This window comes from Lepisma saccharinum, chromosome 13 (genome assembly GCF_977018435.1).
Source record: "Lepisma saccharinum chromosome 13, izLepSacc3.1, whole genome shotgun sequence".
NCBI lineage: Eukaryota > Metazoa > Arthropoda > Insecta > Zygentoma > Lepismatidae > Lepisma > Lepisma saccharinum.
Window position 1 is genome coordinate 47,899,079 of NC_139241.1, and position 18,473 is coordinate 47,917,551.

An 18,473-nucleotide genomic window follows, 5' to 3' on the forward strand; every position below is an offset into this window, starting at 1 on the left:
TTTCTACATTAGGCCTTGGTAACACTATCTTCGGGATTAATGTGTAAACAAACAAATTTCATAATGCGCAAGACAGACGCGATCATCTGTAACTTTTGATTCCAGTTTGATTGAATTTGTTAGGAAGGATACATATCACTTGAATAATCTAGAAAGAGAGAGTACTTGTCATTCCCAATGAATGTGATTTTACAAACATTTTGTAATGAAACGGAGAAGAAGTTTGATTAGTAAATTTGTTCATGTGTAGGTGATTTGGATTGTCAGGGATGGTACATCATGAATTAGGATTAGTTATCTCCGCGGCCTTTACAAAATTAAAGCAGTGAGTTTGTAGTACCATTATACATTTCAGACAGTATGTTTGGAAGTGAAGGCGATGCTGATCATGTATTGAGGACTTACGATCAAAAAGTGGAGGAATTAAGAAGACTAGGAGAAGAATGGAATTTGACGAGAGAGGAAGTCGATGAAATATTTACAGATGCTTTCAAATTTACAGAAGATAATTTGGCTGAAGACTCGAATAAGAGAACTTCAAACGTGAGGAACTCTACAAAAAGACCAATTTCTATAATTGTGCATAGTGTCAAGTTTTGCATTAAGTTTATTCTCTGGCTGGTGCTCGGAACTAGCCTTTTGTACTGTGTGATTGCGTGTAACAACTCAACAAAAAACTTTCTTACCAGGTTTATACAAGGTTCTATACACCCATTCATGAAGTATTTAAGAATTGTAACTCTGCCTATTATCAATGCGTATCCTTCTTTGACAGGTAAACGGAATTAAATTGGGTAACAGTATGGTATAGGGAAAACAAATTTGACTCGTTCATTTCGTCATTTTTTACATTCGTACTTACCTATTATTCATTGCGAAACATTGTTTAAGGTGGGATTTCGCTTCTTTCACGAAAATAGTTTCAATTTTCCATATCGAGTAATTATTTTTCGTTCCTCTCACACACAATATGGCGGCGAAATCTTGACTAGCGTTGTCCATGATCAGTCGGTTTGCAGTGTTGCAACCTTCTTCACCGAAAAATACCTACTTTTGTGTTACTCATTTTGTATTTTTTCCCCAGTTCGAAAACCCCACGAACCATGCACGGATAGCCCCACAAACCATTCATAAATAGCCCCACGAACCATGCATGCAAGGTTAGGTAAGCAAACATAGTTATCATGTTCTGGCAAAACAATGGCGAGTTTAGAAACACTGACCGGGGGTTACATCATCGAATGCACGGAACATTTGGTTCACATAGTCGAACGTAATGGAGGCAACAGCTTTTGTGCATCGGAGAGATATTAATGTCGAAAAATACATGATTTACCGGCCGAATAAGTTGAACGAAGGGAGAAAACACTTCCACGAGCTTTCAAAAGTCACAGAAACTCAGTTCCGTAAGTAGTTTCTCCTGTAAATTTGAAGAAATGTGTTTTCCCTATACCATACTGTTACCTTAAATTCAATTGGCATGAAAGCATAGTTTATTAATTGAACACATAGGGTGAACAGAGGTATTTGTGAACACTGGTCAGTACAGACAGGTGTTTCTGATATTACCATTTTTATTATTGTGATGTATGTATTTTTCTTGGAACTGATAATATTTGGACATATTATTCCACTTTGTGAAATTTTACAGTCCATTTTCCCAAAGCCTTTAAAAGTAAGTGGTTTTCAGTTTTCTCAGTCATTAAAAACTCGGGTTTGTGTTGCATTCTGTTGCGGTTCTATTCAAAATTTTTGGTATGGCTGGTAGCTTAGGCTTTTGCCTTTCACACTGCAGGCATGTTTTCCCAATATTTTGTGTGGTTTAAGAGTTATTCCCATTTAAAATTCTCCCTTTAAAATTCTCTTCATGGGGTAATTGTGAACAGTGTTTTGGGGGTATTTGTGAACGGTGAATGGAATTGTCACATGCACTATACTTCAGATGTTGATGAGGTTGAGTACACAGAAGGTTCTTCTGAAAACTTAACGCCAGATTGTTACATTCTCCAAAATTTTTTGGTAATGTAAGGGAAAAAACTTGATACAGATACATCCGCTGTGTCCAAGAATGTGACGATGAAGAAGGTGAAGTGATCGTAAATTAATTGACTGTAGTTGATGATAATGGAACAAACTTTACACCTATATGGCATTCCATTTAATGACACCATTGCTGTGTTACCAGACAAGGAAAAAAAATATTTTCAGAGAAAACTATGTCTCGTATCTCCTGGAAGGGTAGATGTTATGCAGAAAATGTGATATACAGTAATATGCTTTTTTTCCAGCCACATTAGGCTACTTTTTTCCCTTTGTTTTATTAGTACAGTAGGCTACGTGTAAGTTTTCTTCAAACAAGGCTCAAAGTTCAGTTAACTCCAGAGAAAAGAAAAAATAAAATGTTTCTTACAACTGTTTCTTTCCCATATATATTTGTACACTTGTGTCCTGTTTATATGTTTGGAGAAATATCAAAAAGTAATTATTTGAAAGATTTACAAAGTGTCTTCATTTCCTCCATTTAAAGTAATGGTAAAAAGTCAGGGGTATTTGTGAACGTAGGTACATTGAACACTTACTGACAATGTTTCTGCACATCATTCATCCACATGTCATCCATTCACGAATACCACACAGATACACTCTACAGGTCTTGTAGAAAGGACAGACCATGTTCACATTTACCCCAGAAATTGAAAATCTCCCAAAACCTGAAGGAATAATTGTGAACATCAATTTATTCCGTAGTTATGCAATATTTCAATATATTTTTTTTATTGTATCAACAAAAGAGCATATGCATTCTGGTTATCCAGGAAGAAAGATTTTTAACAATACACATTCTGAGTTCTGAACCTTCAAAGTCCAAATTTGTTTTTTGCATTCACAATTACCCCAGTTGACCCAACAATGTTCTTTTGTGTTTTGCAGTACTATTTATGTAATATACACAATTTTTCACTTTTCTCCACTGATTTATATTCAAAGTTCTGTAAAAGATGTATTTTGAACCAATATTACAGAAAATTCTTTCCTAACGTTACATACATTTAATTAAACACATGTTATCGTACAATATTAATATTGGAGTTTGTCTTAGGGTGAACGAATATCGTAAAAATAAACACAAAGGTCCAAGTTCCTTTGTTGTATTACGATTTGATCATGCTATGAATGCAATTTTAACATGGCTCGATTTCAACTTACTTCTGTTAACACATACTGCAGAGTTTTTGCGATTACTTAAGATTTTGTTCAATATATGCTTTTGTGGTTATGTTAGGCAGGCCAGGTTTGCATTCTACTAAAGTTCTGATTTACTTCTACATTCATTCCCACTAATCCACGATACTTACAGTCGCTTGTCAAAGGAAAATAAATACATTGTCCACACAAAGTGCGCATACTTGCATAAGGTAATTTTTAAGTTTTTTTTTTTTTTTAAACATAAATAACTTAATTCAAAATCCAAACAGTGCTCGTTACTTTAAGTTAGGTTCAAAATTCTACGATAATTAGTCTCCTGCTAGGAGAATTTGAAAATAAAACATCATAAAACAATCAAAACCGTTACTAAATCACTGAAATATGGAAATGTATGTAGGAATATTAAAACGTGTAATCATATTTTTCATAGCCGTCAGTCCTTTCCTTCACTCAGAGGCTATTTTGTTAGGTGTGGGCAGATCACTTGGAAATTCCATCAGTCCCACTACATAAATTGCTCACATCTAGTAACTATTTCCAGAATCAGCAGCGATTATTCGAAAAATATGACAGTAATTTTCATGGCTTAAAGCAAGAATAAGGGAAAGTATTGTGCCTGCCACAAGCAAATAATAGTTACTAAATTTTGGAAGAAATTATATTTTTTAATGTTTGTATTGCAAATATATCTGCATTCCTCAATGAAAACTACAGCAATGTTGCAAATACTGCATTTCATGTGAAAGTATGGTAAGAATGTAGAATATAGAGAATGTCTCCAATTTCGTTAATATTTGGTATAGTAACTAATTTTGTCCTTCTAATCACGAATCTGTTGTTAAAATGCAGGGGTCACTGTAGTTCCATTTCTAGGATCGATAACAGATACAAGGATGCATAAATTAACAATAACAACTATTTATTACTGCCAAACGGTAAGATACAAAGTTGTACAATTTCTATAACATCTTCACCCAGAGACCGCCATACTACCGACACAGACTATTCAATCCTGCGTAATGTGAGCATAGTTGCCAGTCCGCAAGAGTCAAGTGTGCAAATTGTACATTATGCACCGGTAGCCCCACAAACCATTCACATATGGCCCCACGAACCATTTCCGGTAGGGTTAGGTTAGGCAAGCTTAGTTAAAATTTTCTTCGTAAAACACTGTGATACACCTCTAAAAAAAATCCACTTATATCGTCTTTTTTCCCGATTTCCACACCTGACCCCCGCATTTTAACAACAGATTCATGATTAGAAGGCCAAATTTAGTTAATATACCAAATATTAATGAAATTGGAGACATTTGCTCCGAAAGTTTCTACTCTATAAATGAAAAATATGTAATGTACCTTGAAATATGTAAACATATGTTATATGAAATTCATGTGTATGATTCGAACCACATAAATCACCGACATTTGTAATTTTTGCTTGGCTACATGCAAAAATGTAGGCCCTAGCTATACCCTGGCCCTGCATTCCTACACAAATATTACATCAAATTGAGGAAAAGATAGCACTATTAAACCTTGTTTTACCATGTTTAATAAAACACCAAAAATGCTGACCAAAGCAGTCTTTATTATACATGGTACGGGGCAACTGAACCTGAGAGTTTTTAACAAACTGCAACTCATGTTATTTTCCTAAATTGCTTTGAGATGTACAACATGTATTACATTGACCTCATTACATGAGAGAGTTTTGTTTATATTTGTAACTAAAAACTGCCAGGTTCAGTTACCGCACCCTGTATAATAAACATACATTAAACATAACATTTCCACTCTTTAACAGGGTCTTCTTCACACAAAGATTCAAACTGTTTGAGGGTGGAAACGTTACGTGTATAGTGTGTTTTAATGGTCAGCATGTTTAGTGTTTTAGGAAAAGATAGTATGTAGTGTGTTATTTTATACTGTGTTCACTGGATATTAACAGGTAAGAACGTGCATGAAATTATTATATAATGACTTCATATACTATGTAAACATTTTGTTGAAACTGAATGGAATGTTTTTGGAATTTCTTTACAGATTGGCATGAGGAACAGTGTTTGATAAAAAATCCACTGTACCAGATCCAGGAGCTTGATTGCTGGCCATGCCAACAGGTTCGTAGTGTTCTTGATCTGTCAGGGCTGAACAATTTCACCGAAAGCTACTACCACAGTGGAATCCCCTTCATAGTGAAGGATGCAGTTGTTAACGAGGTCAACTTGACCATGCTCGAAGAGATGTACAAAAATAACAAGGGAGTTATTGACAAAGGTGCACCGAGGATTGTGTCCACTTTGGAAAATGTGCAGTCGGTCAGTAATTTATTTGAACCTTCATTCAAGTCTCTTCTGCAAGAACGCCATGACGTTCATGTAACTTGGTAAGTATTTGTTTTTATAACATATTTTTAAATGACTATTTACTTGAAAAATCCTGAATATACAGGGTGTACACAATGAACCACCGGGATTTTGAAGTGATGGGAAATTTAAACGAACACACCTGCACATTTTTTTTGTAATTTTATTGCAAAGAGCAACTCAAAAAGTTCCTTACAAAAAAATACCACACTTCTATGTGATCACCTTTAGTGACACGAAGAATGTCCCGGGGCCTCCCCCATGGTGCAGTGGTAGCGTCATTGCCTTGTAATCAAGGGGTCCCGGGTTCGATACCCGTTGGAGGCATAAGCCGATTAGCCTTACTGTGCATAAATTGGACTTAAAACAGCAACTCAAACCAAAACCAAACGAAGAATGTCCAACCGGTATTCCACTTCGTGCAGCAGCACATTGTCATGGATGGTATCAATGGCAGCATCAATTCGGTCACGCAAACATTCACATTTCGCACCTTTGTTGAGTAAACTGCATCCTTAATATACCCCTCAGAGGAAGAAGTCCAGAGGAGTAATATCTGTTCTACGTGGTGGCCAGAGGATAGGGCCCCTTCGCCCGATCCAACGATCTAGAAAAGTGGCGTTCCTCCCCCTGGCTTCTTCAACACACTTTCCATTTCCAGAAAACTTCTGTACCATGCCCTGATGTGCGTTGGCGGAGTTTTGTTAAAGACACGCCAAAACGTTCGCTGCACAGTAACAATTAATTTTCACTCCGCAAACCATACCACAGCATGTGCTTTCTCTTGAGAAGACACCAGTTTCACAAAAGCGATGACAGCGCTGCCAAGCATGATTCGCTCGAACTAAAAAAAAAACCACAAACTTGAGTGGATATGGACGTGCAATAACACTGCAGGGTCGACAGAGTCATGTTTGTTGAATCCGGTGCTGGTTTAAGATGACCCCAAAGGTAAAAATCAAGGAACACAAGGTCTGGACAACAGGGTGGCCACTCAGTGGGCCCTCTTTGACCAATCCAGTTACCTGGGAGCTGTTCATCCAACCACTGCAAATGCCGTCTTGCTGGAAATAGGCTGGTAATTCGCTGTCTAGGTTCATCAGTGAGGGGAACACATCTTCCTGGAGAATATTCAGCTATCTCTCCCCATTCAGGTTGCCATGGATGAAGACAGGGCCCACAATTTGGGTGTTCCATATCCCACACCACACCGACTTCCTTACGAGGATGGGTTGGTATTTGACCAATAATCATGATTCTGCTTATTTACCTCACCGTTCATGAAGAATATGGCCATGAGCCAAGTTTTAGCGATGACGCTAAACAGAACACTTTTCGGGAACTGGGGATCCTCGTTGCAACGTGCCAAGGCCCAGTCTGCAAACTGTAACTGCCTGTCTGAGTCATCCTCAGTTAAGAACTGCTGCATTTGAATTTTGTATGGATCTCTGACTGACTCCTGACACAACCCAAATGCCGGGCACTGCATTTTGGACTCTTGACCAAGGATGCCACGATTGCCTTTGCTTTTTCTTCGTTGGTATCTGTTCTCGGCCGTCCGCTATGTTCTCTGTTGCACACAGATCCCGTCTCCTTAAACTTCTGCATTACACGCAACACTGTGGTAGGTGAGATGTCGTCTCTTTCTCTGGATGCCGGGCATTGAAATCTTCTGCAATGACCCTGGCACTGAGCTCCCTACTTATAACAACAATTTCGATCCGTTCTTGGAGGGTTAGAACCATGTTAGATCAACTGGAGCAAATAAATACCAACCCATTCCATTATGCCAAATGTGAACTTCAACTGTGAAAATATCCTCACCAAATAAAGTTAAGGGAAAAATAACTGCATGTTCTTATTTCTGAGAAAACTCACATGTAAAATGATATGCTACATGACCCCCTTCCCATTTCAAAATCTGGATGAAATTCCAAGATGGCCACCATGATACACACTATCTCCATCTAGTGTGCCCCCACTCCAATTACCCATATTCGAAATGTCATCGCCGTCCGTCAAGTCGTTTTCAAATTGAAACTGTGGTGCCAGACTTTTGCCTCACCCTGTATAATCAAAAAGTTGGCCAATAATATATCTTGGGAAGATGTATCAAGTGGCAGTATTTTTACATATGTCACTTACCTGTTTCTTTCCTAATATGAGTGAATTTAGTGTTTACCACAGAAGATGTGCCCAACACAAGTGGATGAGACCAAACACACAATAGTGCAAGAAATTATGCTGTGGATTCAAAACCATAATTTTACTTTTACACATTCAGTTGTTTATTATCACTCTTTCTTTGCATTTGTGATTTGTTACAGCTGTTGCAACTTGAAGAGAGAAATTTTTTAAAAAAAGAAGCTTTTGAAAGCTATCTCCATTCTACTTGCAGCCATTACCTCTATTTCGTCCAGTTAGTGCCAGCACATTGGCATCCTTGGTTTCAACTAATGCAGGTGGATTGTATTTGAAATTTATGTAGAAATACACTTGCCGCTTTGTTAATTTCACTGTTTCACATAGTAGCTAACAAGGATTTCATTACATATTCTTTACACACACATATTTAGAAAATTTTGGCTCATCGAAGCGATAATAACCCCCCATAAAGGCTTCCTCGTAGATTACTGCTCCTATAGGCATTCAGTAATTTAAGATATAATATATTAAGTTCCTCATTATTGGAGGGCATTGAGTGATTGACTGACATTGTACGTGCTGAAGGATTTGGATTCAAGTCCCAGCTTGGGTATTTCTCATGAGTGTTGTTGCATTGATTTCATCTAGTCATCACTCATCCTCATCATTGCAATTAGCCTAAAGAGGCAAAGAAAGAAAATTATATATGAAATAAAGTACAACAATGATAGTACAGTCGACCTTCATCAGGGGATAAATTAAAAAGAAAAAAGAAACTGGTGTAGGAAAATGTAAAATCCAATCTGGAAAATATTTAATTTATATTGCTTTATTCGAACCATGAATATTGAATATATATTGTGGGATAAGAAGATGTAATACGGGTAGCGAAGAATGTTTTAAAAATCAATAAAAGTCTGTTAATAAATTCATATCAGTAGAAAATATTTTAAATTCTCTTTTGTCCACTTAATTCATATATTTTGCTTTCACTCTCACAATAATATTACAAATAACATTTCTATTATTTTAATGTATTTATACAAAATATAGTAGCTACCTACATACCTGGTTCATTAGAAAATTATCCAAACAATAAATTTAATACCAGTATTTGTAGTTCCACGCTTCAGGAAGATGATAGCAGAAGTTAAGTAGTATGTGGATATGATTTTAAGTTCAAAACTGAAATATTTTACCTTACAGGAAAATTAATCGAATTGCTGCAGCAAGAGTAGTTCGTGAGGCTTTTCCTCGTCCGTACTTTGTCCCTGCAAAGACTGAAGTGGCAATTCAGAGATTTGTGTATGTTGATGGCCCTACTGCTAGACCTTTTGACTTGGTAAGCTTTGGAACCATTTATTGCTATTATTATGTTTAACCCTTAACTGGTATCATCTCATAATGTAACATAACTGGTATCATGGTGTCCGACAGACTCCTAAAATATTTCATTATGCAAAACTTTATTTTTGTTGATTTTAAGTAATATATTTGTTCCAGGTCCTTCTTACACATAGTTTGAAGTACTTGAAAGAAGAAAACAATCGAAGGTAAATGAGGACAAGAAATATATAATAACAAATTCGAAGACAACTCGTATAAAATGCAGCATTTTAATACATGTAATCCTGTTTATTATATATTTTTAAGTTACATTTCTATTATTAAAATTAACATACACAATTAAAAATAAAAATGAAAATTATGGGCCTCCCCGATGGCACAGTGGTAGCGTCGTCGCCTTGTAATCAAGGGGTCCCGGTTTCAATTCCCGGTGGAGTCACATAGTGGTTCGGAACCCACTTTAAACTGTAGGTCCAGTCCCAATTACCCTTATTGTGCATAAAGTGGACTTAAAACACCAACTCAATCAATCAGTCGAAAATTAAAATTACAATAGAATATGAATTTATAAACTAATATTTTGGAGATCAAATGATTTTGTTTTTTGGAGCATCCTATTAAGGATGTAATATTAAAAACAATTTTCTTTTCGTGCAAACTGGTAGTGAAAATTGTCATTTGTATTAACATAGAATATATGAGGAGATACCAAAAAGTAATTGAGTAAATGTCTTACAGCCAAATGGAAATGTATTCACAAAACTGAAATATACATTTTGAAGGTTGAACATTATTCTACTTTTCCACATAACATCCATTCACATTTATACATTTGTTTCACCGTGACATCAATTTTTCGATGCCCATGTGGTAGAAGTCGTTCGGCTGGACACGCAACCAACGACACAAGGCTGTCACAACTTCCGTGTCACAACTGAAGTGTTTGCTGTGTGACACAACTGAAGTGTTTGCCGGCAAGGTGTTCCTTCAGTGGGCCGAACAGGTCAAAATCTAATGGGGCCAGGTCTGGACTGTATGCTGGATGCTTGAGAGTTTCCCAATACCAGGAATTACCTTTTTGCATCACTGATATAGCCACGTGGGACTAGCATTATGATGACCTCCTCCAGAGATTTTTTTGTACTTTTACGGTGCAGAGCAGCTTGTAGATGATCCAATGTGGCACAATATGCAGCAACATTTACAGTTCCTCCTTTTACCCCCAAAATTAACAAGAATGACATCCTGGCTTTCCCAGAAAATGGCAAGCAAAACCTTTTTTGGGTATGAGTGAGTTTGTGTGTTTCCATACTATACTTTGTCACGTTCATTCAGAAATGTAATGAAAAACCCACGAATTGTCCCCTGTAACAATGCAGTCGAGGAATGCATTTCCAGCCCTATGGTACCGGAGCAAATGCTCAAGACTGTATCTCACACGGTCTTCCATATGGTTTGGTGTGAGCTGTCTGGGGACTTTGCGATACCCAAGTTCTTCATGGATGATGTTGTATGCACTGCCATATGAAATGCCCACTGCATCTGCTGTTGTTTGAATTGTTGACCGCCGGTCCTCCTGAATCAATGCCTCCACAGCGTCAACATTGGTCTGTGTGTCGGATGTGTGAGGCCATCCAGAACGGGGTTCATTGAAGACATTTACATGCCTTGTGTTGAACTTTGCACACCAGTTACAGACATTTGTGAATGTCATGCACGTGTTACCATACACTGTACACAACTCATGGTATATTTCAGGTGGTTTCTGTCGTTTTGACCACAGAAACCGAATCACACTCTGCAGTTCAACTGTATCGAACGTCTCAACTGTGTCGTAGCTGCCATTTTGAAACAACTGCCTCTTGGCATACGCGAAGTGCACACACCTGCCATCTCGTGGAAAGGTGGTGAAATACATGTACTTCAAAATGTATGTTTCAGTTTTTGTGAATACATTTCCGTTTGGCTGTAAAAAATTTACTCAATTACTTTTTGATATCTTATATTATAAGAATCTGCAAAGAACAGAAAACTGTTTTTAACAAATGCAGGTACAATTTTAATCGCTTATTTTCACAAATCAATCCTTACAGATTTTTCTGGTGCATGTCAGGCAGATTGTCGTGCTACGCTTCTGGCAAGGGTGTATTGTTCTTTTAAGTTTTGATTCACAAAAAGTGCATGTTTTTTTCTAATATCAAAGAATACAGGAACATAATGTGGCCTGATGTGCCATATTTACCCAAAATATTTACAGCAGACACAAAAATGCTAACGCAAAGTTTACTAAAAAAAGTTCCGTAACTGGTATCATACGACTCTGAGATGGACCAGCAACTTTGCCACAATAAAACTCAAGGTCAGATAACAATACAGGCGAGAGATTTTCACTGCACGTAAACAACAATCCAACTCGAAGGTACAGGGAGGGAGAGAGAGGTGGGTGCGAGAAAAGAACTAAATGTCTCTCAGACGTATGATACCAGTAGAGGGTTAAGTAACAGAATACTTTGTTGTAAATATATCTTAGAACGGGTAGAATTTTTTATATTAGAACTTTCATTTGAGACTTTGAAAACCACTGCAGCTTCTTAATGATAAGAAATAAAACATTTCTGGAGAGCAGGGCATATACCAGTCTGGAAAACCTGGAAAAGTCTATATTTTTGTGAAAGTACACTAAAAAGTAGGTTTTTGAACAAACCATTTTAAATTTATTGTGAACAAATTATACTTCAGTTTGATATATGAGTATTACCAATAGTTACAGTAGAAATTTCATAGTAAATATGCATGTATTGAACTATTTCCAGGCAGACATCTGCTACAGTAGGTGGCTGTTGGCATTGTCCACTTTCTCGTTTCAATTTTTGGGTTGTATTTGGTTAGGATTAATATGTATATTATTAAATTAAACTAATGTTATTATTTATGCTATAATTGTTTAAGAAATTCTTTGTTTACTATTAGTTAGTATGTGGCAAGTAATATGTAAAAGCTCAGCTATGATGCTTCTATCCAAGTCAATTTCTGTTCAGTTTCCCTTCTCGTTATTACTTTTAACTTGGTTAAGTGCGATTATAAGTGTGATGTTTAATTAGAATGTAATGACCTTCTTACACACATGTGTAAGTGCATGAATTGTCCTAATGACTTGGTCTGGAATACATGGAAAAGTCAGGGAATTTTGTTTTTTTACAAAACCGTAGACACACTGGAGCGACAAAGAGAATACAAACACTACAATTTGTAGGCATTAGAGCAAATGATACACAATATATAAATATGCAAATTTTAAATGTGTCCCAATGACTTGAAATGAGTGCTGAGTTCGATCAGTACTGGAGGAACATTGCAGTGTTTAGATTTTAGTCGCAAGTAACTTACCTGAGCACAAAATAGACACATTGAAACATTACAAAGGAAGAATAAAAATGTTTGATTGATTGAATCTGAAATTGTAGGTGCGTCAGCACTATTTTGCACCCATCACATTTCATGGAGTCCAGTCAGCCCCTTACCATAACTAAAATATAACTACGAGGGCCACTATTTATATTTTGAGCCTTGGCAACACTGACTGAAGTTAGGCGCGATTTGTCAATAGCTTCAAATGTTTTGTCAATAGCTTGATTTGTGTTGTTTATGTTGCCTTGGAGATTGCGCGACAACAATAAAATGGAATTAACTCGTGAACATTTTCGTGCGATGATTTTTTACGATTTTCGACGTGGATTATCGAGACAAGAGTGCATCGATCAACTTACTTCCACATTTGGCGATGAAGCCCCATCCATTGCCACTGTGAAACGCTGGTATAACGAATTTAATCGTGGCCGCCATTCGCTCACCGACGAGATTCGTGAAGGTCGTCCAAAATCAGTTGTTGTTCAAGAAAACATTGATGCTGTGCAAAACCTAATACTGCAAGATCGTCATGTGACATACTGTGAGATTGAGGCAACCATAGGCATTAGTTCAAACCAGCATATATAAAATATTACATGATCATTTAGCTGTGAGAAAGGTATGTTCTCGTTGGATCCCACACAATTTGACAAAAACTCAAAAAGACGCTCGCGTCAATTGGTGCAAACAAATGCTCAATAAATACAATCGTGGTGCTTCGAAAGATGTATATAAGATTGTAACAGGTGACGAATCATGGATATATGCATATGAGCCGGAACGTAAACAGCAGTCGACTGTATGGGTGTTTCAAGATGAACCCAATCCAACAAAAGTTGTTCGCGCTCGAAGCACATCAAAACAAATGGTCGCCTGTTTTTTCGGGAAAACTGGTCATGTGGCAACTGTGCCTTTAGAGGAACGTAGAACGGTCAACTCTGAATGGTACACAACAATTTGTTTGCCAGAGGTCTTCGGTCAAATACGGAAAACAAACAAACGCCGTCGGATCATTCTTCATCAAGGCAATGCCAGCTGTCACACATCTCGTCTAACAACCGACTTTATGAACAGTCAAAAAATCGAATTGATGGGTCATCCACCGTACAGTCCTGATTTGGCACCCAATGACTTCTTCTTGTTCCCAAATGTCAAGAATAAATTGCGTGGACGATTTTCGTCGGCGGAAGACGCCGTTGATGCGTTCAAAAACCATATTATGGAGGTGTCTCAGGAAGATTGGAAAAACTGCTTTGACAAATGGTTCGAACGAATGCAAAAGTGTATTGACCATAAAGGAGAATACTTCGAAAAACAATAAAGCCGTTTTCAATGCCAAATTCCTGTTTTTTCATTGTTAGGCTCAAAATATAAATAGTGACCCTCGTATCATAACTATGATGTTGGACAACTAAACTATTCTTACCTGGGTTAAAAGCTGGGGCTGTAAAGGGGCACTCGGCACATATAAGGACAAAACACAGAACAACACACACCGCCCTACATAGGATTATGCTGGCCGTAGGTCCAGATGCCAGAGCCACATTAGTCTGCAAAATGCAGTCCAGGCTCTACTATGTGGAAGTGTGGTTGATATTTGTGTACTGTGTGGAAGGGTCGCCTAGTGTTATTTAATTTAAATGGATTACAAAAGTTATAAGTCCATACTCATACAGACATTCAACATTTTTTTAAGATTGGGGAGAAACATATTGAGTGCAATTACACAGATAAATTGAACACAGTAATTGTTCTGTTTCCTTCAGAAAATTGTAGTCCAAATGGCAGTGTGTTCTGACCCCACAACCCCCTACCCTGTAATATAAATGTAAACACTTTACGTGTGCTTATTATTTGCATTTCAGCCCATGACTGATTTTGCTAATGTTTGGCTCAACCAAGGAACTGGAGAGAGACTGATTATCCTTGCACCTTCTGATGAATGTAGCAAAGTTTGCTCACCTATTTCCATTGTTGTGCAGCCCAAAGATGTGTGTAAGTATGACATTGTTTGCACACCTATTAGAAATACAAGGGTCGTTCAAGATTGACCAACATTTTTGTGTTTAAAAATTCAATGAACAACTGTAGCATGATAAAGTGTGAAGAGGATGTAACATAATAATTCATGAATATCCAGCACCCGACATTACATACTTGGCACATGGGCACTAACTAACTAACTCTCTAGCTTTCTTAAACCCTAAGATTTCCATCTGTTCCTATCCTGGCAAGATTAATCCAATATTTTCCATCCTTACTGATTTCCTTTAGGTCCATCTCAATGTTAGCCCTCCATCTTCATATTGGCCTTCCTGCAGGTCTCTTACCATCAGGTTTCCCAACAAGAATCTTCTTTCTTCTCCCATTCGTGCAACATGACCTACCCATCTAAGTGTTCTTGATGTAATTATCCTAATAACATCTGGCTCCGACTGAAGTCGCACCAGTGAATATTACACTACCAAGTTGATAGCCCTTGAGAACTAGTAAGTTATGGTACAAGACATTGCAGTCGAAGTAAATATCAAGTGTTGGCAGTGTTCTACAGTCCTCTTCATCATTCATTGCCATCAAAGGAATATTATTACAATTTTGTAGATCTATTTATATTATCATATAAATATGCTGTTCTCTTTAGAAATGTAGTCATGCTAATTTGTGAATCAGTTGCAGCAAAACTTGTCATGAAATTTCTGTTTTTATTCCATAAAAACATGACAAAGGAAAACATCACCAGATTAATAACTATTGTACATACATTACAATGATATGTGATGTAAAGAAAGGGGAGAAAAGAGTGATTTTGGAGTTGTTATTATTATAAATAGCATTCCATTGTTTTTATGTATATGAGAGTAAAATTCATGTCTGTTAGTTTATTAAAATAAATTTCTAAATATGTATCTTCTTTTCCTAAGAGCTGGACTCCGTAGAGGAGTATTTAGCATAGCGCACTACAATGTCCGGGGTCCAAGGTTTGAATTCTAGCCTGGGCATGGGAGTTTGTATGTGTCCCTTCATCGGTTTTACCATATCATCACTCATCTTCACAGTTAGCCAAAGTGGCAGAAATGCAAAGTAAAATTAACCAAATCAATCAATCTTTTTCTAAGATAAAATCAATCATATGATCACATAGATATATCAAGGAAGTAGGATGCATTAGGGCTTTCGCTAGTCTGCAAATGCAGTCCAGGGTGTACTACATGGAAGGGGGGTTCATATTTTGGTATCTTCATTGTGCTTGTTTCTTTATCTATTCATCAATTCACCATTCATCCTCGTTGTTGGGTAAAACATAGAAATAGGAACTTGTCAAAATAACCAAAAATACAAATTTATACTGTGTAACTGGTCGTTGTTCAAATAATTCATTATGATATTACATTGTTACTAATTGGTTCAAAGCACAAGTGGAAAACTCCATTCAAGACAGTTTTGAGAAAAAGGCACATTTAAATAACTTAGTGTTAGTACTGTGTTTAGTTTGCTCTATGAGCAAGAATTTGAAACTTAGGATATATTACTTCTAGCACTGCAATGTTGATACTTCACAGTTCTAAGATATACATGTAATTGCATTTCCACGGAAAGTAGAGTTATGCCACTTGTGCTTTGAACCCTTCAATATTGTTATTTTTACTCATATGTTTGCATTAATAATTTCAGTGTTTTACAATTGGCAATTTTGGAGACCCAGAAGTTTGCCTGTGGAAGGAAGTAGAAGCCTCAGTATTACTTTCATCGGATCATTTTATTAAGAGGCAAGTGTTACAGGTAATTCGGTTTTAAACCTGTCAGGATTGATATTCACTGTAGGTTCTGTAACCAAGTGTATGTAACAATTATTTGTGTACAATGCCCTGCAAATGCCAGAGTGTTGCTTGACAATATCTATTGTGAGCTAAATTAGATTTAACTTCTCCAGTTGTGTGAAATTGAAAGTTGGGAAACCTTATTTTTCAGACCGGAAGATGCACTCTTAAAGTTTTGAGATAAAAATAGATTACTTTCAAGTATTGGTAACTTAAGGGTACAAGGAATACTCATATAACTGTTGACTACTGTACACATTTATGGTACACCCATTGCTGATACTGAACAAGTGAATTTAGAGTGTGAGTAGCAACTTTCCCTACTTACAACCATACCTTTAGGCCAGGAGGAGGTTTCAGTGGAAAGACCCTAAACTCCCCCTCCCCCGACCTTTTCCGAAGGGAGCTGGAGAAAAAGAGATCTGTGCACTGGATAGTTGTAGGAGGGGGAGAAAACTTAGCATTATGCTTATGGGAGTATTATTGTACTTGTTCTCTTTGGAATATCAATTTTCCAATGGCGTAGAAAAACACATGAACAGAAAGAGGACATGGTGAAGATTTTATTTCTTGTCAGGGAAGTCGAAATTTATCATATTTTTTGAACATCATATCTATCTTAATTATCAACTTGAGAAACCACTACCACTTGCAACATTGGGGTGGAAATCAGATTTCACTAGCTTTTACTTCAGCATGCATTGAGTGAACTTCTGTAAAGCAAACTTTAGGTTTGAGTTTTTTCTCGCTAAAAGTGGGTACAATTTTTTGCAGTGATCATGTTCCCTTGACCTTTGGTACAAATGATGATACCAACCCCCAAGATCCTCATTGATATAAGTGAAGACTTCACAGTATCGATCGAAATCTCCAGTTTTCTCCCAAAAGTATGTGTTTCTCTACATGGCACAATCCTTTTTCCATCTTCAGCCAATGAGAAATGTTGCAGAATGTATTTTCGTTGAATAATGTTTCTATTCTACCATCATCAATTGCAATGACAAGAATAGATGGTGATTTGATGAAAGAAGAAGACAATGAAACATCCAATCATAAGCGCTGCTTCAACCTCGGAAGAGTTGAATACCTCATGCTCTTCTTTCAGAGGTATCACAAACTGTCTGTATTAATTTTGCATAGTTACGAGAAGCTAGGTTTTCTCGTGATGCAAATTGAGGAAGACATTTTCAGAACATCTGTTTATGAAAAGATTCTCTCTGGCTATCTATCAGGTGTATTTGTTAAGTCTTGCAATACTCATGATGTAGAATTTGATTTTGAAGATATGTTTGTGGTAGAAGTTGCAAAATATTTGACAAAAAGTACTATATTGGTGTCACATTCTGTTTGTATTTGTGCAGGATTGAATCTACAATTAACTAGGCAGTAATTGAAATATTGGACAAGATTCTTGCCCTTCATACCAGCACATCTCTCAAAGTGGATGACTTCGAGACCCTTAAGATATTTGTCATTGTGATGTGCAATATGTGAAAGGAAAATGCAACATGTAGCAGACAAAAGGAATGAACCTTATCTGTACAATATCTTTGTTAGAAAATAAACTATGCTTTGATTGCTACAAATTCTTTTTTTTTTTCTTTTAAAGAAAACTCCCAATTGACAACAAAACAAGTGTTTCTTCAGTAGGGATAATACAATACTTTACATACATTATATATAAATATTTTGCTAACAATTACATAAGTTGTACACAGTCAATTCACTGTTGTTGTCAGTAGAAAATAAGAAAACAATTAATTTTCCTCACTACCTGGAAACAATATGTACCTTGCTTTGAAACTTTACAGTAATCCACATACTTCTGTAGCTCCACATATTATATACATATAACACACACACATAAAATGTGTCAAATGCAACCCTTTCCATGACTTAGTGCCCTACATACAACATGGAATGGAACTTATATATATATATCTAAACTTACTATTCAGAAACTATTTTTATAGTACAGTATACATGATTAAAAGTAGTATCTCTGGTTAATACACAATACCGACATTTGAAACAATTGCTTTAGATAAATTAGATCTCAATCGTGTAAGAAATTTTATATAGTCTTCAGTTCATTCAATCTGAAGCCTGTCTGTAGCCATTATTTCAGCATCATGATATGTTCATTTGATGACTGAAGTTTCCAGACTGATACATTGTAG

The 18,473-nt window shown here is 36.6% G+C and overlaps 1 protein-coding gene across 2 annotated transcripts; it reads left to right on the forward strand.

The window, feature by feature from the left end:
- Positions 1 to 59: 59 nt before the first annotated feature.
- On the forward strand, positions 60 to 17,883 carry LOC145997261 (uncharacterized). Of its 2 annotated transcripts, none has more exons than XM_083134122.1 (6): positions 60 to 775; positions 5,253 to 5,595; positions 8,927 to 9,062; positions 14,341 to 14,470; positions 16,148 to 16,255; positions 17,655 to 17,883. In XM_083134122.1, the coding sequence occupies exons 1-5, from the start codon at positions 361 to 363 to the stop codon at positions 16,237 to 16,239; spliced, it is 1,116 nt and encodes a 371-aa protein (XP_082990248.1). In that variant the 5' UTR covers positions 60 to 360; the 3' UTR covers positions 16,240 to 16,255; positions 17,655 to 17,883. The 2 variants fall into 2 exon arrangements, with proteins under 2 accessions (XP_082990248.1, XP_082990247.1); XM_083134121.1 differs by having other exon boundaries at positions 16,148 to 16,242.
- The last annotated feature ends 590 nt before the right edge of the window (positions 17,884 to 18,473 follow it).